The sequence below is a fragment of the Xyrauchen texanus genome, chromosome 9 (assembly GCF_025860055.1).
Source record: "Xyrauchen texanus isolate HMW12.3.18 chromosome 9, RBS_HiC_50CHRs, whole genome shotgun sequence".
NCBI classification, from domain to species: Eukaryota; Metazoa; Chordata; class Actinopteri; order Cypriniformes; family Catostomidae; genus Xyrauchen; species Xyrauchen texanus.
The window spans coordinates 26,242,973-26,269,828 of NC_068284.1; the positions used below are offsets into that span (position 1 = coordinate 26,242,973).

At 39.7% G+C, this 26,856-nt stretch overlaps 1 protein-coding gene across 2 annotated transcripts in view; it reads right to left on the minus strand.

Moving 5' to 3' along the window:
* The window catches only part of LOC127648719 (cadherin-6-like), a 91,712-nt gene that overhangs the window by 17,922 nt on the left and 46,934 nt on the right, over window positions 1-26,856 (minus strand). For both annotated transcript variants that reach the window (XM_052133449.1, XM_052133448.1), the window contains exons 2-7: window positions 13,153-13,480; window positions 10,515-10,809; window positions 8,042-8,161; window positions 6,027-6,200; window positions 4,405-4,592; window positions 3,589-3,839 (exon numbers count right to left, since the gene is read on the minus strand). In XM_052133449.1, coding sequence (XP_051989409.1) covers window positions 3,589-3,839; window positions 4,405-4,592; window positions 6,027-6,200; window positions 8,042-8,161; window positions 10,515-10,809; window positions 13,153-13,368 — 1,244 coding nt within the window. In that variant the 5' untranslated portion in view covers window positions 13,369-13,480. The remainder of the gene's footprint in view (window positions 1-3,588; window positions 3,840-4,404; window positions 4,593-6,026; window positions 6,201-8,041; window positions 8,162-10,514; window positions 10,810-13,152; window positions 13,481-26,856) is intronic.

Below are 26,856 nucleotides of genomic sequence, written 5' to 3' on the forward strand. Positions count from 1 at the left end.
GATTACCACCTTTGAGTTAGTTCTGCCCACTGCCAAAGCAACCAGCTGTTAGAGGTTTCCGCTGGGTCTTAAAGGCTTTGTTTAAACTGAACGGCTGCACTTTTTTTCCACTGCACTACTATTAAGCAAAAAAAGAACATTTAAATGAAAATGTTATTTCTAAAAGTCAGGGGGACATGTCCCCCTCAGTTATAATTGTTCCTACATCCCTGATTTTAAGCAGTTTACATAAAATCAGGGAAATACACAGCCTCCCATGACTTACTGATTTGTTCAAACCATGAAATTTAGTTGTTATCAATAATTATTTGAAACAGAGTGTCACTGTCAACACAATTGGTCGTTTGGAAGAGTATGTGTATTAGGAAGCTTGCAGCAGTCCTGATGCACACCAGAGCTAGAACTAAAATCACACTGCCCTGAGCTTGCACATGCCCAGCACCCATTTGTTCTTCATTTAGTAGTAGCTCACAATATTGCTTTCAAATGCAATCAATCAGTGGAATTGTTACATTTCCTAATTAGCCACCCGATGTTGCAAGAGACAGTGTTGCGCGTGTCCCTGATGTCCATGATAATTACCAGCCCTGAAGTCCTGTTCTCTGCTGCAGAGGGCTTTTTAATTGCACTTCCACTCTGTGTTCTTATTTACTGTGCTCTCCGCAGGGAAAAACATCCATTTATTGTGCTCCTGAGCCCACCACATCAGCTTTATTTTAGGGCGCTTTGGACAGTGATAATTTCCTCATTTATTCTCATAATTGTAGTTTATTACAATTATGCCATAAATATGCTGCGATTGAAGGACCCCTTGAATTAAATGTGAAGCTCATATCACCATAGCCTTAAACGGATTAATCAGGGTTTTGCAGGTAAACGAAGGTCACCGGAAAAAAAATGGGCAGATGTTCAAGTGGTTTGCAAGCTAGTCAAACTATAGTGTGTTGAAAAATCTATATTTAAGCAGATTTGCAGTGATCTTGTAAATACAGACACAGTAGGAGGGAGGTGAAATGATATATGGAAACAATGCAGTTGCATTCAATAACCATGCTTATACAGATTTTGTGTGTAAAACCTGTGGAAACATTTTTTGAAAACATTTAGAACTTAATCCACATGTGCACAACAATCACAGACTCCTAGTGTTCCTGGAAACATGAAATATGTTGAAGTGAAATGTTTTATATATACACACACACACACACACACACACACACACACACACACACACACACACACACAAAACAGTTAGTTGTGGTCCTCGAATCTGAGTGGACGAGAGACGTTCCATGAGCACTAATGGTCTGACACCATCAGCACTCCGAAGCTTCACTGTGTGTGTATCACTCCGCTTGTCTTCATGCTGTTCTAAACTAGTGTAAGAGTAGTGCATATGTGTTAAGAGTTACTGTATACTGTAAATGTCTCTTACATGTATTTTTTATAAATTTTTTTGACATTAAATGTGTTAGACAGCAGGTGGTGGCAAAATATTTTTTTTGTGTAATATGAGCAGTTGGTGACGTGAAGTTAATCCGTCAGTCATTGTTTACATACAACAGCACTCCGTGATCGCTCATATTACTACTACACAACTACAGCTAGAAAATAGCTTTAAACTAACAACTTCAGCAATAAGGTTCATCACAGCTGAGAGACACAACAGACAAAAAGTACTGTTCAAAATGGCGGAGGACATTGCGGTTTCTATAGTGAAAGACTCTTGCGCACCGGCTACCATGAAATAGGGAGAATTACCCCCACTTGATGGCTATTTTTCCACTGAGAATGCTGATCTCCAGAAAGCTGACAGCATCTCTGCTTGGGTGTGGCAACAGGTGATCACACTCTCTCTCGCTCTCTCTCTCTCTCACTCACTCACTCATACACACACTCACATCCATCCTTGTTTATCCAATAACTTGGTAGAAACAGCACAAGCATGATACTATTTCTGAAATTAATTTTTTTAATTACTAACTAAGGCTTGAACGCATAATTTGGTTTGAACCAACAATGGCATATTCTGACCCTAAATCAGCACTGCGTCTCCCGAACAGACATCCATCCATCCATCCATCCATCCATCCATCCATCCATCCATCGTCAACCGCTTATCCTGTGTACAGGGTCGCGGGGAAACAGACATTCAAAAATTATTTTTTTTCATATAAATCTACCAAGGATGTCTATAATACCTGGAAAAATCTATCTAATAATATTTGCGATTTAAATATTGCTTGCAATAAATATCGTTTCGTCAGGGTACACATTTATACTGCGTTCTATTCAAGAGGGATGTGGGATATTCCTACTTGAAATCTCCGACCTTAAATGCATTCCATTCCCCAATATTCAGAACTACAACGCTCCCATTAGCAGGGGTTTGACTCTCATTAGAGATGTCTCCTAGCAACAAAACTGATAAACAATGCTGCACGCTAGCGTTTGTGCTTCAGGTGTACGATTATCAAAAGATAATATTTTAAAATGTTATACACCTGTTTCTGCAGGCGTTTGTTAAACAAGCTTTAATATCATGTAATGTGGAAACGAACTCATTTATCGATATTACGTAATAAAGTGAATGCTTATCACTTACTTCGAATATCTCACGGAGTGTCAACATGTTTGTGTGACATCATACCCCTGCATCTCAGCAAAATCTGAGTTGAGAATTTCTGCACGAGCCTACAAGTTGTAATTCTCACTTCAATATGCATTCCATTACACTTTTCCTATTAGGTAGCTGTAAAATCAAAACTTTTCAAATCTTGAATTCTCAAGCAGACTAATTTACACTTAGAAAATTGTGATGTTGCTATAACAATGCAAAAAGCACTTACCAATTTGCTTGAAGTGAAAATCAGCCCTTCTTTCCTGATTAATAAATTAAGCAATCACAAGGTCATGCAGAACCTCTCAGGTTTTTAAATCCATAAGGATATCTTTCTAAATGGCGACAGAGGCAGTAATGACAGTCGACTCGTCAGCAAGATCTTGCCTCTTTGCTTTCAAATTATGTCACTTAAATGTGATTGCGTCACTCAAGACCAGCTAGAAGGCCTCGACCGAGACATATCCTGAAGATCACGCCCACCAAGAACAAATAAATCAATCTGATAGGCTTATGAATCTGACAATCTGACTTTAGTTGCTCATTCTTTTGCACTTTTGAGGGATTCTGAAGACATTCTGAAGGCCTCAGGGGTGAAGCTCAGACTCACAAGCTGCTTCCAGCATGTGATTTGTGAAACAGTTGTCACACTTTGCTTGTAAGCATCAAGGAATAAATTCTGACTGTATAAACGTTTAATTTGTGTGGAATGAGTGGAAAGCGATTAAAAATACATAAGCAAAAAGGTGATTGAGAATGAAAGGATGAAAAATATTTATTTATTTGGCATGTTAGGCTAGCAGAAAAGGCTTTACTGGCCCTGAGAATTCACCACCTGTGTATTATTACTAACAACGGACCAATCAGGTGTGAATTTTGTGCAAGAACTCTTTTCTGTGCACACTTGTATGCAATCATTAGTGAATGAGACCCATTGTGATGAGATGATTTTAATGCAAGGTACTTACTTGACTGGACTGCGTCTTATGTCTGGGTCCACGGCACTGACTGATCCTAGGACGGTTCCCACAGCTGCGTCCTCTTTCACCTCTAAAATGTAACTGAATTTTTCAAATTGAGGGGGCTCATCCACATCCTCCACACTGACCCGGACTGTGGCCATGTCCTTAGCATCTAAGCTCAGGAATCGCGGGTCTGGATGTGTGTTCTGCACTTGGATCTGAAGCGTGTATGATTTCTTTTTCTCATAGTCAAGAGGCTGCAATATAAAAAGATTCACAGGAGTAAACAACCCACTCAGCATTTCGGGTCATGCATAATGCAAAAAAGTCCCTTCGTGTTATCTGTTGAAAAAGATTTAAATTAAAAAAACAAGCTCTTCAGACTTGCATTCAGTGTGCAAACGTAACTTTTTGCCACATCTGTGAATGGCGGGTGAAAGATAAAGTGTACTGGCCAAATTTACTTACCAGCCACGAAAATGTATTTTGCATTTAAACACTTTGTCCCTATACTTGCATTTATTTTGTGTCGCCACATGGAGATCCTTAAAAAAAACTTAAGGCATCCCAAATAAACTCATTTTGGTAAATCTCCACTGAGGTAGAAGTTGTTAAAAGATGTGAGAGTGGTGACATATGTTTTCTTTCATAGACATAAGTTAGGGTCAGACTATCATTCTTCTCAATTTAAACCATGTATTATGTAGCAAATTTACTTTTCACATATGGTGCTTGTCGAGTGTTAAATTTGGATTCTGCTTGCATGCATTAGATTGAAAATGTAGTTTCAAAATCAAAGAACAAAAGAAAAATATTCTTTACCTTCTTAATGGTAAGTATGCCTTCTTGGTTGTTCCGGTCTGTGATGATATCAAACACATCTAAGCCATCTCCACCAACAACGGTGTAGTCCATCTCCGCATTTTTGCCGATGTCGGCATCCACAGCCCTTATCCTGCCAACTGATGCTCCCGTCTCAGTGAGCTCTGGAACGCTGAACTGATATATACCTGAGGAACACAATTTTTATGTCATGGTTTGTTGCTCATATATACAGTATATATACATATACTGTATATACTGTATACTTACTGAGCACTTTATTACGAACACCTGTACACCTACTTATTCATGCATTCAATCTGATACAGGTCAGGAACTTCAGTAATGTTCACATCGACCATCAGATTGGGGAAAAATTTTATCTTTCGATCATGGCATGATTATTGGAGCCAGATGGGCTGGTATGAGTAATTCTGTAACTGCTATTCTCCAGGAATTTTCAAGCACAACAGTCTCTAGAGTTTACTCAGCATGGTTCCAAAAACAAAAAACATCCAGTGAGAGGCAGTTCTACGGACGGAAACGCCTTGTTTATGACAGAGGTTAACGGAGAATGGCCAGACTGGTTCGAGCTGACAGAGAGGATACATTAAGTCAAATAGCCACTCTGTACAATTGTAGTGAGCAGAATAGCATCTCAGAATGCATAACACCTTGATCAGATGGGCTACAATAGCAGAAGACCATGTTGAGCACTTTAATAGCAGCATAGTGTTTCTAATAAAGTGCAAAATTAGTGTATACATACAGTTAATATACCGTATATACAAAGGAAGGGCTGGAACCCAGGTCCACATGAGCACAACAGCTGTAATATGTTGTACAACATTACAATATGTTGTAAGCGTATGCAGGTCTGACAATCTCACACATTTTTAAACTGAACCCTAATTAATAATTTTTTCTTGAGAGAGAATCTAATGTAAACACTCTAGGTGTGCTCTATATCATGCTCTTTACTGTAATGAAAGGATAATGTGATAGATACTTTACTGTCTGTTATATATCCGGTTTGGGCTCACAGCCTGCATTCCTTTGATTAACATGACAGAAATTCCAGGCATTTTCTATCTACATGCAGGCTGAAAGAATGGACTATATTAAGAGAAAAACAAAAGAGTAACTGAGCTGTACCCACTCTGTCCATTTAATCAGGATTAACACACAGATCTCATGCAATTGGTGAAGCAGAGAATGTAAGCTTTACTCCTAACCATTTTCCTTCACTCAATGGTCACAAAAATGTTATCCATTTTATCTTATTTTTGTTGATGCTGTTGTTGTTTTGTTTCTTTGAGGCTTGTGGGTTCCATTTCTTTTAATTCAATCACAGATGGTCTGAATTGTTATTTGCTTAGGTGTGCGCTGGAGTACTGAGATTAAACAGATATTAAACTAAAACAAGAATCATCAGACATACGGAACAAATATCTTGTGCCAATATCAGTTTTCTGAAAGCAACTTACAGTCCATTAAAAGTATATGTTTGATCAGTACATGAGTTCCCTGGGAATCAAACCCATGACCTTGGTATTGCTAGTGTAATTCTCTACCAGTTGAGCTAAAAGAAATATATGTCCAAGAATTGAAAGCATGCTTACTTTGGGTGAAACGAGAGGGATTATCGTTGACATCAGTAAGGCTAATGTTGACTGTGGTGCTGCCAGTTAAGCCGCCCTTTTGGCCGGCCATGTCCTTGGCTTCGATCACCACCTGGTAGTGCTCCCTCTGCTCTCTGTCCATGTCGGAAGGACCCAAAGCTGTCCGGATTATGCCTGGGGGAAAGATGGTTTATTTGTATGTATGCATGTTTAACATCCAGCCCAGTTTCTTACACTCAGAGATGGGTGACACCAGACTACTGTGTAGTCTACTGAACAGAGCAGGCCTAATTGTGTACATGTATTCAGACTGACATTTTGCTGCAGAAATTATTATAGGCAGTAGATGCTGACTGAGAGAGATCGCTGCAGGTACTGAAGAAACAAGACCTTGGATTGTTAAAACCAATGTTTTACAAGCAAAACCATTCTGATCTCAAGCACTAACAGAGTAAGATACCATTGGATCTGAAAATAAAAGGTAACCTTTTTTTACTTTCTAACATTATTCTTTTTTTCTTTTTTCTTTTGTTATATTAAACACTGTAAAATGTGGATATGTGCAGTTTTTGCCATAAATAGTTACTACTTTATCTAACCCTTAAGAATGACCATTGGTCTGCACTTATATAACACTTTTTTACACTGTGTCCCAATCACCCATTCACACACAGAGACTCATACACTAATGGTGGCAGAGCTGCCATGCAAGGCGCTAGCCTGCCATTGGGAGCAACTTCAGTGTCTTGCCCAAGGACACTGCGGCATGTGGAGACGTGTGGGCCAGGAATCGAATCGCCAACCCTGCGATTTACAGCTGACCCGCTCTACCACCCAAGCCACAGCCACCCCTTGATATATGAATAGTTTTGACTTTAATAAAATCGGTTTAGATGTTACCATACAAAGCAAACGTTTTAAGTTATCTGACAAGGAATACAATTTTGGGGGTTTTAAATAATCCACTTGTAAAAATGCCTCTATTCTGCTTTTTTCTAATTTGATCCAGTTTTTGTATTGTAAAATTTACATTATCAGCATAAAGTTTTGAGAGTAAAATTTGCACGTATTTCAGAATGTTTTAGTATTTGATATGTTCCCCTTTTGCTTTCAGAAATGCATGCAGTCAAGCTGTCATGAACTCCACGAGTTTGTACAAAACAAATCACAAAAGATGGAAATCTTATTTGCTTTAATCAAAGCAATGAATTCTGACCTTTTGTGAAAAGGAGTTAAATTGTTCAATTTCCCAAATTTGCTTCTTTTTTAAGTGACCTTGAAATTGTGCAGAATCCATGTCTTATTTATTTTACATAATGGTTCTTTGTTTAATTTCACAATTCTAAAGGTTTATATTTATTTCCATTTTTAAATTAGATAATGATTCTCAGATTTTCAATGTGGACTCAAATATATGATCCCCACTGTATTATCCCACACATAATGTACAAGTGTACAACAGTAATTGTTTAATATTAATGATGATAAATGTTCTGAAAATCAGAACATTGCACATTAAATATGAATGTGCTGGATATCTCTGATAGCTCAAAAAAGCAAAAGATAAATCCAGTCATTTATGTAATTCATTAAGGATCCAGGCCCTGCTGTGTCTTTGAATGACACACATATTCCCAGATTAACCCCCACCTCTAATGAATATCAATGTTTTTGGTTTTAGGATTTATGTGCTCTGGTGTGACATGGACATCATTGTTTCGCATCCCATCTGGGCTAAAGCATATAAATGTTAAGCTGAACACTAATCTGCCATGGGAGCTTTTGTGTTTCTATTTCTCTTTTGTTTAAACAAAGACCTCTGCAGGAAATGTTCCAGGGCACACATTAGCAATGATTAAACTTGCTGAGTAAATTCGCTTGGCTAAAATGCTTGAGCAGTATCGCTGCAGAGCATGCCAGATTTGAAATAATACACAGATACTCACACTCTCTGTGTCTATCGCCCCATCTCTGAGAAGACTGATTATGATATAACAAGCTCAAATTGGACTGACCTGTATTTGGTTCTACAGAGAAGTATGGGTGACCCTGGCTGATGCTGTAGATCAGCTTTGCACTGTAGCCAAACATTTCATCATCTGCATCCTGGGCAGTAACTTGAGTGACATAAGTGCCTGAGGAAAAAAAAAATACATATATAAATCAATAACAAATTAATTATATTATGCAGAAAGCAGAATAACAACAAATATTGGATCAGTTACAACATTAGTCTACTATCTTTTACTGTATTATTCAAAAGTTAGTTCCGGTTGTCTAAACTGATTGGACATGCGACATTCCAAGCATACTGATTTTGCGTAAAATGGTATAGGGACAGATCACGGTTTGTGTCACTCCACTTGTCCGTGTTTGTAGCTGTGAGTATGTGCATTGCTCTGCGACACGCAATGGTTGATCCTGATTTGGATTCAGTTGGTACTATTTTCATTAGTGGAGCAAAAATAGAAAACAAATTGTGACAATATTGTACATTCAAATGTAAATCTATTTATAGAAAGGTTGTATAAAAAAAAAATCACAGAAGCAATTGTCCTGTTGTACTGAATATAAGCACGGACTCATTATATTAGGTGTAACAGCAATCTTGTTTTTGTGATATTGCAGTGTTTCCCCATATGCATTTTGCAGCTGCACCACTGCTAAATTATGAGTGCCGCTGTTGGGAATTCACGTTAATTTATTATTCTTGATGCAACTTAATACTTGCCAGCCCCAGTCAGCTGTGCGATTTGTACACTGCGAAAGAGACCCCACAACATACACATAAATATACGTATTTACTCACAGTGACGTCATAACAGCACGTGTCAAACTTGCTTAATTTCAAGTGGCACGCAAGCTTATTTCCGATATGTAGGATGGCAGGGGATCACAATGTTTCACTGAATAATCAGTTAGCGCTTTCTACGTGAAAATAAATGAGCCTTTCACTGTCATCTGTATGTTTTGGAGCGCATTTTGCTCGCTTGAAAATCAATTATCAACAAGGCTTCATCATAGAAGCATGAGGGCAGAGTAGGTGCGGTAATTCACGAACATGTCTCAACCGCCCAGACTATTATAAATGGGGTTGTGAACCAGTGAGATGTGCGGCGGGGATTGCAAAACTAGTTGCAATTATTTTTATCACACTACATAAGATATCCATTTAAAAACTCTTACGTCTCGGTGATGAAACTAGTTTTAAAACAAATAGCCCCCACATTCCAAACGGCACTGACAAAGAAAACATAAATTAGAAGGCTTTTCAATTCACAGATCATAACGCTTACAAAAATGTACCATGGATTCACTGTAGTAACACTGTACTGTATTACCTATGGTAGTTGTGGCAGAAAAACTTTCTAAATGTATTTAGACTGCTGTTTATTTCATTACAAAAATGCCATAGTTCTATATATAGAACCCATAGTTACTAACCATGGTAGTGAGGAGTCATGCATGATTTTACATGGTTACCATGAACTATTACAATTACAAATATAATTTGGATACTATGGAAGAACTATGGTGCATTTTCATAATTATGGACCAAGCTATCAGTTTTCAATCTTTGTAAAATCTGTACTCTTGTAATGCTCTCTGATTGAAGGAAAATGTACGTTATTTTGTTTGCCTTCATAAATTCTAAGACATGGTTGTAGTTTAATTAGTAGGAGCCTGATGAAATTAATCTGTAAAGAAGACCCAATTTAGTCACACTATCAGAATATTTCAATTTACAGATGTTACTGTTGTTAATATAATAATAATTTTCATCCGCATCCCAACCTCAAAATCAATGCTGTACTGACATATGTGTATTTCAATGAACGTAAAATGTAATATTATTTGCATGGGTGCTATCAAAGCAGGTGCTGGCACCATATTTTCAACAGGCCCTTTGAGGGCACAAATAAACCGTGATGTGGCCCAGGCTGAAACTGAGTTTGACAACCCTGTTTTAATCTATTCGTCGACCAACAAATATTAATATGGGTCCAATGTCCGAACGTGTGCACAACAGCACTGCTGCTGAAAGAAATCCTATGGAAAATTAACCAGTATCAGGGTGAAATGAACACCCACCACCAGCCAAATATGAGTCCTTTTTGTGAAGAACAGGGTAATTTTGCTTATCTGCCAGCCAATGGGCCAGGACAACCTGTTGGGCATCTCAGATTGATATTAAAGCAAACCAAAAAGCCAAGGTTCACTTTCAAGGAATTACATAGATAACTGTCTTATTTGGTCCACTTAAAGAGGTCTTTGCATGTTTGATGTATTTCAAATAGTGAGCTATTTTATATATTTGAAATGTAAAAATAAATGCCTTGAAAAAAATTTTATAAGCTGGTAAAATAGGTCAATCATTATGCACTTTCGTGCTGGTGGGCAAAAAACTTAATTTCCCACCCGAGCAGTATTTTCCATCATTCGTCTGATTTTAAATGCTTGCTTTGTTTGAAAGCTGATGGAACTTACCAATATGTGACCTCTCAGGTACGGATGCTGTATAAATTTCTTTGTCGAACTTCGGCTCATTGTCATTGATGTCATGTAGTTTGACAATAAACTCTGTTTCTGGCTCCAGCGGGACGCCGGTTTTCTTATTCACAGCCTGAGCTCGGAGAGCGTAGTACGGTTTCTCCTCTCTGTCCAGGCTCCTTGTAGCATGCAGATCTCCAGAGTTGGCATCTATCACAAAGATTGTCCCCGCACCTTCACCTGAAAGAACGTATATTACCGTGCCATCTCCTCTATCCATATCTGAGTGAAGCTGTTGAGAGGAAGCAATTCATGCATCAGCACCTCTGCTCATTCTCCCGTTGATAAGACTCATGAATATGTATTGCATTCAATATTCTGGGTGCATTTAATATCCGTTGTTTTTGGAGAAAAAAAACAATGAAAAAATACTATGGGGAAAGCTAGTAATATACAGGTACTCCATGGTAAATACGTATGTGAAAATGAATCCTTGTGGAATTGAATTCTGAGGACATATCAGATGAAAGTACAACACACTGAATGTGCAATCAAGGTGAATGCCGGCTATTATGAACAGTGACACTTCCGCATTGTATCTCACAGTGCAAGCAATTTTTTCTGATATTCACAAGGCAAATCAAACTTTTACTACATCTAGTCTTTAAAAGATGTATGGCTGAAGCACACCTAAAGGTTTTGAATTTGTTATATTCACTATAATAAAAAGAAAGAATTGAATTAATTGATAGAAGCTTCATCTTTAGAGGTGAATGTGTGATTTGATTAGCTTTGTCAATGACATTTGATAGAAGATTAAATGAGTTATTTGATACTTCGTTCCGCTTGAATGAGCCGCTTTGTTACATTAAAATTAGGTAGTGAAATACAAAAGACCATTCATAACAATGGCTCTTCACGATTTTCCCCATGAACATTTTAGAAATGGCTGATTCTACTCCATATTACTAGTACATGATCCATTCACATAACATTCAGAATGTGGGAGCTTTGTGAATTCTGCGCTTACAACATCTCACATGAATTATCCACTGGATTGTGACCCTTTGTGAAGCTTTATTATAAAATTAATATTTCCAACACTAAATTCTGATCGAATGAGTCACATTAGTGTCTTCAAGGACCATTCGTTCAAAGCCATTCAAGGACGTGCATTACAGTGATTTTACTACAGTAAGGGGGATCTTAGTCACTCTGCTTCATTGAGCGCCTATGAACACCTGTTTTCCCATGATAAAATCACAGTGATGCAAGCCTTTTTATGGCTTATTGCTTTACAATATCTAAGATAGTGGTTCTTTAACTTTTCAGGCCAAGTAGCTACCACCTTTGATCAAATCAGAACATCCTAGTAACACCTAGTCACACAATGTTCCCCCTAATCTTTTTAGCATTGAGCAAATTATCTTCTCTGAGTGCAAGACAAAAGCCCAAAACATCCTCTACATGAACACAGATGCTTTTAGCTATGCAAGCTTGATTTTGTGTACTATCATCAACTACTGTCATGGTGGAGCAACATTTGCTGAGCAATATATTTCTAACAACTTAACTGAAAAATAACATATCCGGTTTATGGCACAAACCTTTAAGAAGTAACTCTAATATCCCCTTGAGTGCTGAGGTTTGTTACCGCAACTGTAATGCACGTTCAATTGGACCACCAGTTCACAATTCATCTTGCACAAGACTATTTAGCCCAAGATGGACCACTTGTACTAAAATGAATGTGAGAAATTGGAACACCCAATATGTGCCTTATAGGTAAAAAAAGTCAATCACTTTTAGATACAGACATTGCCTGTCAGTGACCTCGAGAACGTGCATGCGCATTACCTGGACCAATCAGAAAAAGTTGTCAGAGTTTTAGTGTGATCTGAGCTAATGTATTATTTATAATTCCATTGTTGTCAGATTTTATTGCTAATTTGAATTTTTTCATTTATTTTTTTTATCATAATCTTGACCAATCGTTTTGGAGATTTTGGTATTTCCCTTATCAAGCAGGTAGGAGCTGTACTATGATGCCACTTGTATCCATAGAAAATGGACTTTGATCAGCATGGCCACGCCTACATGCAGCTTTGTATACCGAATTGCAGAATGATGTAGGCTATGCATAAGAGTCTTAGACGCACAATACTAATTAATTATAAATATTGAACATAAATCAGAAATCAAACATGAAAAAAAATCTATTTAAATAATATGTATACATTTAAAATATTTTTAGTATTATAAAGAGTTGTGTCCTGTACTTCCTGGGTGCATAGGTATGTATACCACAGTTTGAGAACCTCCTCTATAGGCAGAAGTGGTTAAGCTGCCATCTTTCATTCTAATCTTTGATCATCTGCACAGCTCTGAGCTTCAGCTGTACTATGAAGAAGCAGGAGGTCAGATATCACCTTGCTCCTTATATCAAATCCAGCAGGCTTTATGCTAGAGATTTCTACATATGCCATAACCATAGTTTTAGTCTGTGTTTATTAACCATAGAGGGCTGAGAAAGACTCAGAAGAAGTGATTAAACCAAATCTATCTTTGCCATCAACTTAATGAAAAACTCGGCTTGGGTCTACCTTCATACCCTGGAATATAAACAGATACCTACCTTGCCGATGTATTGGTGGTCCGTTCCTGTGTATTCCTCTTGGAGAAAGAACTGTCTCCACATCCACCCTCTTTTGGAACGTCTAAGCAACTCTGTGTCTTTGTCTTGACCACCTTCAATTTCTTTGGTTTTCCTTCGAACTGGTGCTCTTGAAAGGGCAACTGCATCCACACTCACGTGCACACAAGCCCACAGAAGTACAATCAAAGTTCTCATCTTTCACGCTCTCAGGGTGTCTTACAGCTTATAATGATCCTATATGCTAAAGTTACAAAGTTCTGCAGTGCACCCTCATAGTCCCTCCTACTGTCAGCAAGACACACAGTACCTGTAAAAGGAAATAGAAGGGAAATTGAAAAACAATCACTTATTGGGTGAGAATTCAGACTTATCTCCATGCTGCTGGTAATCTTCCTTCCTAATTAAAGTCAGCTTGGGATCCTGTATCATACAACAACCGTCCCCTTTATTAAAGATATCTCTGAAGCACACTACATAAGATACCAGTTCTGCAAGACAACAAGTCTTGTGGCTGAGGCTATGAAATCTATATAATTGGTGTTCCAAATTTACGGAGTATAAAACCAGAGGACAGTCAAAGTGTTGCTGCAGTCAGAGCAGCACTAACATGATAAAAGGCAGAAAAGGTTTATTTTTCCTTTTTTTTTTTTTTTTTTTTGCACCTAGCCATTAAATTTTGACTCTTAGGCTACTGCAAAGCAGGCCAACGGCAGAGCACTCACAAATCTGTTATCAATTAATCAATACACATGCTCTCTAAATGCCTGCTTTAATGATTTAAACACTTGCAGTGCTATTGAGTTCAGCCATCCAAAAAAAAAGAAAAAAGAAAGAAATAAAAAAAGAAAAATCAGCATGCATGGTCACAATAGCCTACTAGCTCCAAACTGACCTGCTGGAATGACAGTCTGAGAGACAAAAGCATCCTGCCACCACATAATAATCAGCAATCAGCATGCTTCCTGTTTCCACATCAATCTACAGCTTTGTGTCCAACTGAACGGCTGCCCCTCACTCACTCTTACACTTTATCAAGCAGATTGCAAATGTGATTGCACAAATTGGTGAAGGGGAGAAGCAAGCCTCTCCATGAATCGCATTTAAGTTCCTCTGCTTTTTGATTTACAATACTGATCACTACTTTCGCACACATCTCTACATGGGTGTAAAAATGTATCAGGTCGAAATCACCCTTCATTCGGAAGAGCCTTGGTTGAGGGCCACCGATTCAAATGGAAATGCACAATTGTGAGGCTGAATTGACTTTCATACTTCCGTGTATGTTTTAGAAGGTATTGCTATTCCACTAATAGCACCTTCCATTAGCTCCATTATGTTCTGCTTTATGAATTGGCCTAATTGAATTATGTAACAATAAAAAATGGGGGATATTGATTTGCTGTCAAACTCAATGAGCTCAAATTGACATGTGAGCTCTATGTATGTATAAATATGAGTGTATGTGTATGTTTCTACAGTAAGTGTGTATTTCAGCACAAATAGAGAAGCAGTACTGGAGACATGGGCTCCCCTATAATGTCCAACACTTGTAGTCTATGGGTGCTGGTTTTTAATCAATTTCAGCAGCCGAGAACTCCTGATCAAAGAGCAAAGTTCCTGGTCACATTAGTCAAACTCAGGCAGCCATTTTGCTCGGCTCTGTGACCTGGCAAATCCCTTGACACAGTCCTGCCAGGGGAACTCAGCTGGATCTAAAGCTGTTTTGTTACATGGTGTCAGAGTGAACAGACACAGTTTCAACCACAAAATGTCTGCCTGTTAATTTAAAAGTCCATCCTGCTGGGAGGGAGATGGATAATGAAGGATGAAAATCCTCCTGCTGCCCTTATATATAAGCACAAACCTACGAGAGCTCAATAGGACACTCCAATTTCACACAGCACTTCATTTCATGGACTCACTGTTGTGTTATTTTGATATATGCTAATCCACAATTCTCTGGACTCTTTATATTAGTTGTACATAGTCATGATTGTGCACCTTAAAAAGAATAGCTAAGTTTAGTGTATCACCAAGACACCATTACAATTTCATTACCCATGAAATCAAATTTGGAGTTTTGTGACTTATAGTCCTTAACTATAAGCTATGAAGCCATACACAAGTACTACTAAAATGTATATGCATTTAAAATTGACATTCTTTCTCTTTCAGAAGTTATGTCCCGTAAATTAATACTACCTGCAACCAAATAGCAAGTAGCAAATTGCAGCTTATGGCTATGAATAACTAAAACCTATTGGCTATTTAAAAAAAGGGATGAGCCCTTTAAAATCTCCTGCCGAAAATTCCTGTCTTAATAGGAAATATATCAACACATTAAAGAAAACTTTATTCATCAAGTGATTTCATGAGGTCTTTAAAATTTCTGCAACATGAAAGTTTTCAGGACCATTTTATATAGAAAATAAATAATGTGCAAGCATGTTTTCTTTTTTCATGTTTCAATTACTGCAATGATAAATTAATTAAATCACCAGGTGCCTGTCATAAACAGTTCCACAGTTGTCTGATATCCACAACACAGACAAAACAAATGAACCTCAATGACACCTTACATGTATCTTACTAAATGTTATCTGCGCTTATATTAAGATCAGACAATTTACTGTTCAGTCTGACCTCAAGACATCAGTTGTCCTATTTTTATTTTGTTTTTGCTTCAAACACAAAGTCCCTTCACAACCCCGGGGGACATGAATGGGAAGGTGGGGGCTAACAGGTGAAGAAGGAAGAGGAAGACTGGTGATACCTGTTGAGGATGCAGGGAGTTGACTAGGGGACAGGGAGTGAGAGAAAGAGAGCAAGAGAGAGGCAGAGCTCCAAGCGTGGCCCTCACTGAAAGCTCTGCCACACTGCAGACAGCCACAGCATCCCTGATAAGTCCCACAGGGGCAATTAGGAGTGAGAGAAGTAGAATGTCAGCCACGGGCATCAAGGATGGAGGCGACAGGTAACAAGTCTTGCTGCAGGAACACAGACCAGCAGAGCAGAGAGAAACAGAGCTAGCTAATGCCACACACTGTCTCCAGGCTCACTATTATAATGTATAAGGTGCTGGACCACCACCCATTAACTAGAAAGAGTCGACTCCACAGCTCTTAAATTGGTATAACGTCTTATGATAGTGACAGCATAAATGTTTGATTTCTTATGATTCCTTAAACCTGCATGAATATATATTTTTTATTTTCTCTACTCTATTCACATAGAATTCATAGATTGTTATATCTTAGCTTCTGGCTACATTAGTGCACACCCAAAAAACACTGGGAGAAAACTCTTCAGCTAGCACTCATCTCGCACGAGCAAATGGTAGGAGACATATGCCATGTTTGATTGCGGTTCCCTTCCTACTACCAAGCAACAGTGCATGAGAAGCAAACTCGAGATCATGTGAACACAAATTCAGTCAGGGTGGCACACTTAAACAGATTCAAGCTACTCTTCGCTCCATTCAGTGCACTTGCCGGCCAGGCAGCATATCCATGTCATTCCCCAGGGCATAGCGGGTAATCAATATCTATTGATTTGTCTGTTTGGGGGAAAAAGGCTGTCTAGACAGCTACGTTTTCGAATGCTAAGGTATCACTTATAGTGCAACACGTTTTGTTGGCTGTAAGGAATGATTGATTTACTCATTTTGGACATTTGTTTCTCCCATATCTGACCTACCTTACACTTGCCAGAGCTATTTATATACTTTGGTTAAGGTTTACATACAAAAACACATTTATCTCACAGTGAAAAGGCCCTAATACAGACACAATGCGATAAAGAATCTAGCAAAAAACATATCTTTTCCGTGTTTATCAGCGTTTTTCTGCTAACCAACTGCAAAGAGTGACAGGACATATTGTTGATTCCTTGGTTTCTATTTCTGTGGAATTACCCTGCTTTATCTACTGAATTACGCCCACTGTGAACTTTCATTGGTCCAAAATCCCACTCATAACTAGTTTAATCATCAAATGTTCTGATTGGCTGTGATTGTGAAATGTCGCACAGCAGTTCCACGTTCAGTGTGGACAGACAATTTCGTCACTGGTAATTGGGCTGGTTTCACAAAAATCTTTCAATGAAAAAACAAGTTCCCCTTCTGTCGCTCACTCGACCTTGTGTCGAATGAAGCAACACTAGGGGACTTTCTTGAAGGCCTTGGTTACCTCTGAACTTGAGAAAAGGCCAATGAGAATTTGGAAGACAGAATTTGCATGTCCCTCCCCCGGACATATGGGTATAAAAGTAGGGAATCGTGCATCTGTTCATTCAGATTTCTTCTTCGGCTAGATTATTATTTCCTCACATCCGGGCGCTGCTCACAGTCACACCCCCTGCCTGGTTCCTTTTTTACTTCCCGGAGTTGCGCGGTAAGCTGACGAGGTCGTGGAGGACAAATTTCCCTGCCTGCAACCGACCCCCTCGTTCATCCGCTCTAGCTACCCTCGATGACGGGGCGGCACACGGATACTCGGAGGTCCTCCAGGTGGACAGAGTGGTTGCGATCCACCTATGTCAGGAAAAAACCTCCACGGTCCCCTCCAAAGCCTGTAGGATGACGTTGTCACTGACCGCCAAAACCTACAGCGCCAACGGACAGGCCACCTCCGCACTGACTACCATGGCCCTCCTGCAAGTTCACCAGGCCAAGGAACTTAAAGATCTGCACTTGGGTAGTCCTGACCCCGACATATTGCAGGAACTGTGCTCTGCGACTGACCTCACGTGCCGGGCTACGAAGGTCACAGCGCGGACACTCGGGCAGGCGATGGCCACCCTCGTGGTCCAGGAATGCCCCCTGTGGCTGAACCTGGTCGAGATGCGGGAGGTAGACAAAGCCCGCTTTCTCAATGCCCCCGTCTCCCAGCTAGCCTATTTGGCGACACAGTCGACGACTTTGCCCAGCAGTTTCCAGCGGTGAAGAAATAGAAGGAGGCCATTTCCCACATCATGCCCCACCGCCATTCCATCATGAGCCGTGCTCTTTCTTCTCTCAGCACCAAAGCCTCGGGACAAGTTTTTGCCTTCCGACGCAACACTGCCTGCTCTGCCCAGCTGCAAAGTCGCGCCAGGTACGTCAAAAAACGATCGTCCCCCTAGTCCCCCTCGCACTGAGCTTGGACGCATGGCTTTCACTTCCCAACCCGTCGTGCTGGCTGGCTAGGACCATCCAACTCTGCTACGCGATCCAGTTTGCCAGACCCCCGCCCCCTTTTGGCATTGTCTGCTTTACCTCGTTGGACGGCGAAGAAGCCAACACCCTACGTGTGGAGATCACGACCCTTTTGCTCAAAGACACGATATAGCCTGTCCCTCCAGCTGAGATGAAGAAGGGTTCCTACAGCCCTTACTTCATAGTACCCAAGAAAGGCGGCGGCTTACGACTGATCCTGGACTTGCGAGTTTTCAATCAGACCTTGCACAAACTCCCGTTCAAGATGCTCATGTTAAAACACATTCTAACATGTGTCCAACATCAGGATTGGTTTGCAGCGGTAGACCTTAAGTACGCGTACTTCCACGTCTTTATCTTGCCTCGACACCGACCCTTCCTATGGTTCGCATTCGACAGCCAGGCATATCAGTACAAGGTCCTCCCCTTTGGCCTGTCCCTGTCCCCTCGTGTCTTCACGAAGGTCGCAGAGGCAGCCCTTGCCCCGCTAAGGGAAGTGGGTATCCGCATACTCAACTACCTCGAGAACTAGCTCATCCTTGCCCACTCTTGAGAGTTACTATGCACAGACATGGACCATGTTCTCAGGCACCTCAGCTGTCTAGGGCTTCAGGTCAACTGGGAAAAAAGCAAGCTCGCCCAGGTTCAGAGCATCTCTTTTCTCGGCATGGAGTTAGACTCCGTCTCAATGACAGCGTGCCTCACCAACGAGTCGGTGCTGAAATGCTTCCGCTTATTCAAGCCAAGCTCTGCGGTTCCTCTAAAAAAATTCCAGAGGCTCCTGTGGCATATAGCATCCTCCACGGCGGTTGCTCCGCTGGGGTTTATACATATGAGACCGCTTCAGCACTGGCTTCAGTCTCGAGTCCCGAGATGGGCATGGTGTTGAGGCACATACAGTGTGTTCATAACCCCTGCCTGCCGCCATACATTCAACTCCTGGACAGACCTCTGTTTTCTGCGGACTGGAGTCCCCTTACAGCAGGTGTCTCGACACATTCTGGTCACCACAGACAAGTCTGGCAAATTCCCCTGAGGAAGGACCTTCTTTCTCAGGGACGGGGCACACTCTGGCATCCACGCCCAGACCTCTCGAACCTCCACATCTGTCCACTGGATGGGATGCAGAAGATCTAAGTGGCTTACCACCTGTCATAGACACAATCGACCAAGACAGAGCTCCCTCTACCAAGCAACTTTATGCCCCGAAGTGGCCCTTGTTCTCCGATTGGTGTTCTTCTCGATATGAAGACCAGATGTGCAGTCGGGTCAGTGCTCTCGTTTCTGCAGGAGAGGCTGGAGGGGATGCTTTCCCCCTCCAACTTGAAGGTTTATATAGCCACTATATTGGCTCACCATGATGCAGTGGACAGTAAGTCTCTAGGGAAGCATGATCAGATCATCACGTTCCTTAGAGATGCCCGGAGGCTGAACCCTCCCATGCCTGTTCCCCCCATGGGATCTCTCCGTGTCCTTTCAGGCCTTCAGAGACCCCCCTTCGAGCCACTAAAATCAGTTGAGCTCAGAGTCCTCTCCTTGAAGACGGCCCTCCTGATCATGCTCGCCTCCATCAAGAGGGTTGGGGACCTGCAAGGGTTCTCTATCAGAAAAACGTCTGACCGGTTGTTCTGCTTGCACACAGCACCTTTCCCCTCCACTGAGATGGTTGCGTGCACTCTTTCGTCCAGGAGAGTCCACTAAACTCACGCTCCCTGGATGTTCTTGCTCACTAGCCCTCTGGTCCACGAATTCAGCGGAAGAATTCCCCGACCAGACCCACTACAGGTACTAATTACTCTGTACTGGAATAGGTGCTCCACAGGATGTGCCTTCATGGATTAATCCCCCTGTGTGTATTTTCCACGGTGCGGTCTACCCGCGGGAGGGGCCGGGTCGGAATATCCCGCACCCGGTCCCCAAACTGCCTGATGAGGCGTGCGATATTCCGACCCGGCTCCGCCCCCCTCCTTTTTTACTATAAATTCTCCTCCATGCCCAGTAGGTGGCAATATGCAAAAAGAATACAAATTTAAAAAAGGGACATAAATGTTGATCTTTTATGTTTCTCACACACATATCATATCGCTTCTGAAGATATTAGTTTAACCACTGGAGACTTATGGATTACTTTTATACTGCCTTTATGTGCTTCAAAATGTTGGTACACATTCACTTGCATTGTGAGGACCTAAAGAGCTGAAATATTCTTCTAAAAATATTTGTTTGTGTTCAGCAGAAGAAAGAAAGTTCTATACATCTTTGTATGAGGGTAATTAAATGATGAGAGAATTTAAATTTTTGGTGTGAACTATCCCTTTAAGTTAGAAAATAAGAAGATAGTAGTTAAGAAGAATTGTAGTCTTAGGGATATTTCATGAATCCGGCTCCTGATTAGCACATTGTGTAAGAATATGAAATAAATCAGTGATGATCAGACAGAGAAAATAATACTTTTTTTTTTTGTTTTGCTTTTTTTCCCCAGCTGATACAAGCAATAAGATTGTAGTATCGCATAACATCACAAAACACAGTTGTAATAAGAGTCACTTGTTAAGACAGCACAATCCTACATAATCCAGACATGTGACTGGACTGCTAGTGGTGCTTAACCCATAGGGTTACCACACTTTATAAGAGATTTAATCCTCAAGTGTCCCCCCAACCCTCCACCATAATCTGCTCAACAACATGTGCATTGTAATGTAAATAGTATAATAATATAATATAATAGCTTCAAATGTTGGATGTCTTTTTTTGCTCAATGGGATGGCCATTTGCACACCAACACAATTAGTGTCAGAGAGCGTTGCCCATAACAGATGGGTCCTCTTAATTACGTAACGAGAGAGGCCATAATGTGATCTGGAAGCAATGTTGTGTCACTGACTTAGAATCTGCTTTTTCTGGTTGCCCAAAAGTGCCTGTTTTTGCCTCACAAATTGCCAGGAGCAGACCATACTATGTGGTGAATTAAAGCAATTTAGGCAAACCTGATAAAAATCAAATGTCCCTCAAATCTCCATTTAGCCACATGCCATTCATTTGCTCATGAGGGGGACTCAAGCGTGTCGCGTGATCTACTGCAGCCTGCCTTTCCTTTGTCAATTCATGCAGACTGTTCAAATATATAGTACAAAACACCAGTTAACCTTTGTGTCAGTGTTGCATTGCTGTTTACAGTGGTGCTGGAAAGGGTCCCCTGTAATCCCATAACTGCATTGTGTGGTATTTATTTAGGGTTCCGCATAAGGGATAGGAAAAGCCATGGGAACTGCATTTTTATGGCATCCATGTAAAGAACTCGGTAGGAGTCTTCAAGACAGGAGCCTCCCTTCAGCATTGTGATTCAGCCCTGGAATGCAGACCCTATTGCAATGCAAATGTTTCTGTGTTTGTGTGTGTGTGTGTGTGTGTGTGTGTGTGTGTGTGTGTGTGTGTGTGTGTGCGCGTGTTTACGTATGTGCTTGTTTACTTGTCACTTCCACACTTCCAGGGTTGGGAGGGTTAATTTTGAAATGTATTCCAATACAGATTACAGAATACATGCTGTAAAATGTCACTTGTAACGTATTCCGTTAGATTAAGGTCAGTAATGTATTCAAAATACTTTGGATTACTTCTTCAGCACTGATTGATTTTTTTCACTTGTTTTGACTATAAAAACTCTGCCAGTGCAGTAAGACAAAATACATATGTTAAAAATACATTCTCTGAAAAACCTAAATATCTTATGCAGTGTTTCTAAAACAAGATAAATTAAATAGATCTTGTTTTAAAGATTTTTAGATATTTTTAAAGGAAAACAATACAACAATTATAATCAAGAATAAGATTTTGGCCTTAATATCAAAATGTCTTACTAGTAAAAAAGGAATTATTATCCAACATGAATTTTCTTGATAAAAAAACATGATCGTGCCTGGTAACGTGTACATGTAAAATGGCTAGAAATGGCATTTTAACTTAGTGTAAAGCTGACAGTTTACACAAGGTTTTTTCTATTTCTTCTGCTCCAAACTTATTTCAAACTTACTTCTCTGTCTGCTCATATGAATGTAAGGCATCAGAAGAAAGCATTTCACCGCCGTTCAAATGCACTTTGGATCGCAACATTTATATGTATAAATATTTTCCTCGGAAAGGACAAAATATTAAATTAAACAAATGACAATAAAATGCAAAGTAATCTCTTCAGTAATCAAAATACTTTTTGAATGTAACTATTTTAATTACAAATTATTTAAATTGTAACCGTAGTGGAATAAAGTTACTTATGTTTTGTATTTTAAATACATAATCCCGTAACATGTATTTCGTTACTCCCCAAACCTGTCCACAACTGACAAATATGCAAATCACAAACACAGTGCTAATAGAGTTTGCCGGACCTGTCAAAGTCAAACAGACTTGTTCTCATATCACACTTGTATCATACTTTATTATTCTAACCTAAAGGCCTTTTACAACTTGACAATGCCATTAACTCATCCAGACTCACAACATTTTGTAAGTAAGGCCTTACCTTGGTAAATACAAGAGATTTTCATTCCAGACAGACAACCGTGTGGTTGTTTAAGCCCAAGACTATGATTCAATTTATGGCCAGGATTTACATGAAGGTATCTAAACAGAAGAGTTCCTGACTAAGCCGTAATTCGTTGTGTTTTTATGCACTCTCATTGCAGAAGCCTTAAAGACAGTATTTTTACAATCAAGGTAACAATGCTTCCATTTCAAAAGGTCACACTGAATCATCTTGATTGCAATAACAATAGTCTGACATTTGAATCTGCATCTTTGTTGGTATTACAGTTTAGGCCCCACATAACAAATATATCTGCAGAAATAATCGATAATGACATTTATTGACATTAACAACAGCAGCAATGAAATGTAAAATCCCAGTGCTCTGTGACCACAAATAAATAAACCTTGTGAGCAGCAACTGGAAAATTCTTAAAATTAAAAGCCACTGTATGTGCTGAAGGCAAGTAGTGAACAAAGGTTAAAGGATGTTGATTAAAACTTATTTATTTATTTTTGCTACATATTTAACTAGAAAAAGTGAACACTGTTGGCTCTGGACTTATAGGGTTAGGCCATCCCTCGATTATCATTACATGCATGAACCATACAGTAATTTAACATGCTACCTGCATTTCTAGCACTTTAGGCTTGGGGTCTGTGCCCTTTCTGTGACCACATTCTGGCTATGACGTCTACCAGATAATAACTATTTGCTTTTGGGCCATGTTGCTTGTATGACAGTTTGTTCTTCCAAGGGTAAATATCCAGTGTACATTGTTTAACCAATCTAGCTTTGAGACAACTGTGATTTCTCACCATTTTAGGTGCTTAAGAAAGGCCTATCACACATCTAGTGTGATTTTGAAAATAAAAGAGCTGTAGGCTGGTTACACGCACTGCCGATTCTTACTCATTTTGGACTTGTGTCATAAGAAAAAGCAATTGAAAGAACCATTAGCCTATTATTGTGCCCAAAAGTGGAACACATGATTGGAGATTGCCTGTGCAAATAGCCAATTTTTGACAACTCATCTCTTTTGAGTAATTAAGTACAGCCAAATATTGTGGACACTGTTCAACTTCCAAAAGGTAGAAATCTTTTTAGCTATGCAAATCTGAACTGTATTACAAGTGGCTATGCTAAAGAAGATACATCCCGACAGAGTGAATGGATGTGTTCAGGGTGCTGTTTTTCAAAGGCCAGCCACAAGATATAGCCACACACAATTTTCCATGCAAATAGAACTCGCTCTCTCCCAGTGTAACATGGTGGACAGCTGGAGACAGTTAGAGACTGTCTTATATATGAATATAAAACATTTATTGGGGAATTCATGAATCCCTGAGTAAAAAGGTGGAGAACTTTTAGCAGCCAAAGCAGATCACATCATCAGAGACAGCTGAGCTGAGGTATTCATTCGTAAGTCACTTCAAACATGAATCAAAAACTTTGAGGAGGAATTCTGATCTGATTAAAGTCCTGGTATTCAGTCTTGCAACAACAGGATCAAGCTGTGTTTCTATGTGAATACTGTTAATGCTTTGACAAAGCACCTTGATGACACAGACAAAAAGAATCCATTAGATGAGCCTCACAAATGTTTGATTGATTTAAACTATGCCCCACTCTTTGATTAACTGTAACTGTTGGAGGTTTAACTGAAGTTTAAGTAAATTGAGACTGATACAGTTATTAAGCGATAGTTCACCCAAAAATGAAAATTTGCTCATACTTTTCTCACCCCCATGAAATCCAAAACAAACACAAAAAAAGATTTTTAGATGAATATTTCAGCTCTGAACTGAATGTTGACAAGGAACTCTTAAAGTCTCCAGTGGTTTAATCAATGTCTTCTGAAGTGATCTAGTGAAGTGAAGTGTTCTTTGGGTGAGAACAGGCCAAAATATAACACATTTTTTGCTCTATATCTTGCCATTGTAGTCTCTAGGCATGATCATGATTTCAAGCTCAATTACACTTCCTAGTGCTTGACACATGTGCAGAGCATTAAATGGTTACAGCTCAAAATCATGATTGCCATGGAGACTGCTTTCAGAATATTTTGGTCCTTTCCAAATACCAACTGGATCACTTCAGAAAACAATGATTAAAACACTGGAGTCATATGGATTATTTTATGCTATCTTTAGCTCCTTTTTGGAGCTTTTAGAGTTTTGGTCACTGTGACATGGCGGAGGGCGGGACCGGGTGGTGTGTGTGTGTGTCTTTTTGTTCAGTTTTATTTTAAAACTATTATTTATATTGTCAAGCCGGTTCTCGCCTCCTCTTTTCCCTTAATCACCCTTTACTCTAAACGATCTCTCTCTCTCTCTCTCTCTCTCTCTCTCTCCTGCACCACCTTCCGCAGTCGGCCTTTATCCCTCTCGGAGGCTTGATTAGCCTGATAAGGGACCGGGTGTGTAGAATCACCACCCGGCCCCGCCATCCGCCCTGTCACAGTCACCATTCACTTGCATTGTATGGACATACAGAGCTGAAGTATTCTTCTAAAACGATTTTTTTTTTCGGCCGAAGAAATACAAGTCATACCCATCTGGGATGGCATGATGGGGAGTAAATGATCATGTAGATTTACACTCTACAATATCAAGAAGATAAGACCCTGCCTCTCTGAACATGCCACACAACAGCTTGTTCAGTCACTTGTCATAACTAGACTGGACAAACAGGCACCAAAACACTTTCCTGGACTTTCAGTTTCATCATACCACGTTGGTGGAATGACCTTCCCAACTCCATCCGTGAAGCTGACTCACTCTCTGTCTTCAAAAAAACGACTTAAAACACATCTTTTCCATGAGCCCTTAACAAGTCACAAAATTTTTTAAATAAATAATTCTTGTTGCACTTTAATCTGATGCTAGTGAAACTTTGTAGTATGGCACTTTTCGTACCACTGTCTGCTTAAGATGATTCGCTTATGTTTTCCTCTTTTGTAAGTCGCTTTGGATAAAAGTGTCTGCCAAATGAATAAATGTAAAATGTAAATGTAAACGTAAATGATGAGCGAATATAAATTTTTGGGTGAATTATCCTTTTAAGATCTAAAGCAGCTCACTTTCATAGCAGTCATGTGCTTACTGGATAAATCATCATACATAAATAGAGATAGGGCAGGACTTTTTAACAGACCGGTAGCATGATGTGTCTGTCATCAGCATTCTTATTTCACACTGCACTAGGCACAAAAAGAACAAGCCATCCTTATTTATTCTAAAGCCCCCACTGAATGGCAGAAATATTCATTGTGCATTTCAGATTCTGTTTCAAGTTTGTTTTTCATCATCCATGCTATTTCTTTTCCAAATTTTCTCTCCCTCACACTCTCTGTGATTTGTCCTGTCATCTTATGTGCTGACTGATGTGAGGAGTATGCTATGGATGACGGCCAGAGCTTTCATATACAGAGGCTATTCCATGTAGGGACAGTGTGGATAAAAGAAAATAGCAACAGCCCTCTTTAAGATTTTAACTTATAAGACACAAACACAACATAACATATATTCCTTTGTGAGGCCATTCACAGATTCACTTGAGACATTGTTTCAAGTTCCCCACCCCCCATGCAAATTAGTAAATAACAACAAAACACAAACAAGCCAGGAAACTAGAAATAGATAGCAGGCAATCAATTCGTAAAAAAAATCGATCACATTGTGTTCGACTCAAGCAGGTGTAGATAAACACAGTTGTATTGATTCTGAAAGTGTCCTCAACACTAGAACAGCAAATTACCCATATCTTGGAAAAATGGGTTTAAACTCAAGGTGTGATTGTGAAATACTTTGGTGTATTTTTTTGCAATATAGTTGTCGTTATCTGAAAGTGCTTAATTTTTGAAATTGTGAAATTTATGAGGTGTTCCATTACTGAGGTTTTTAAAAAGAACCATAAATTACTCATGGGAGAAATTAATCACATTCATGAGCTAATCAATGTT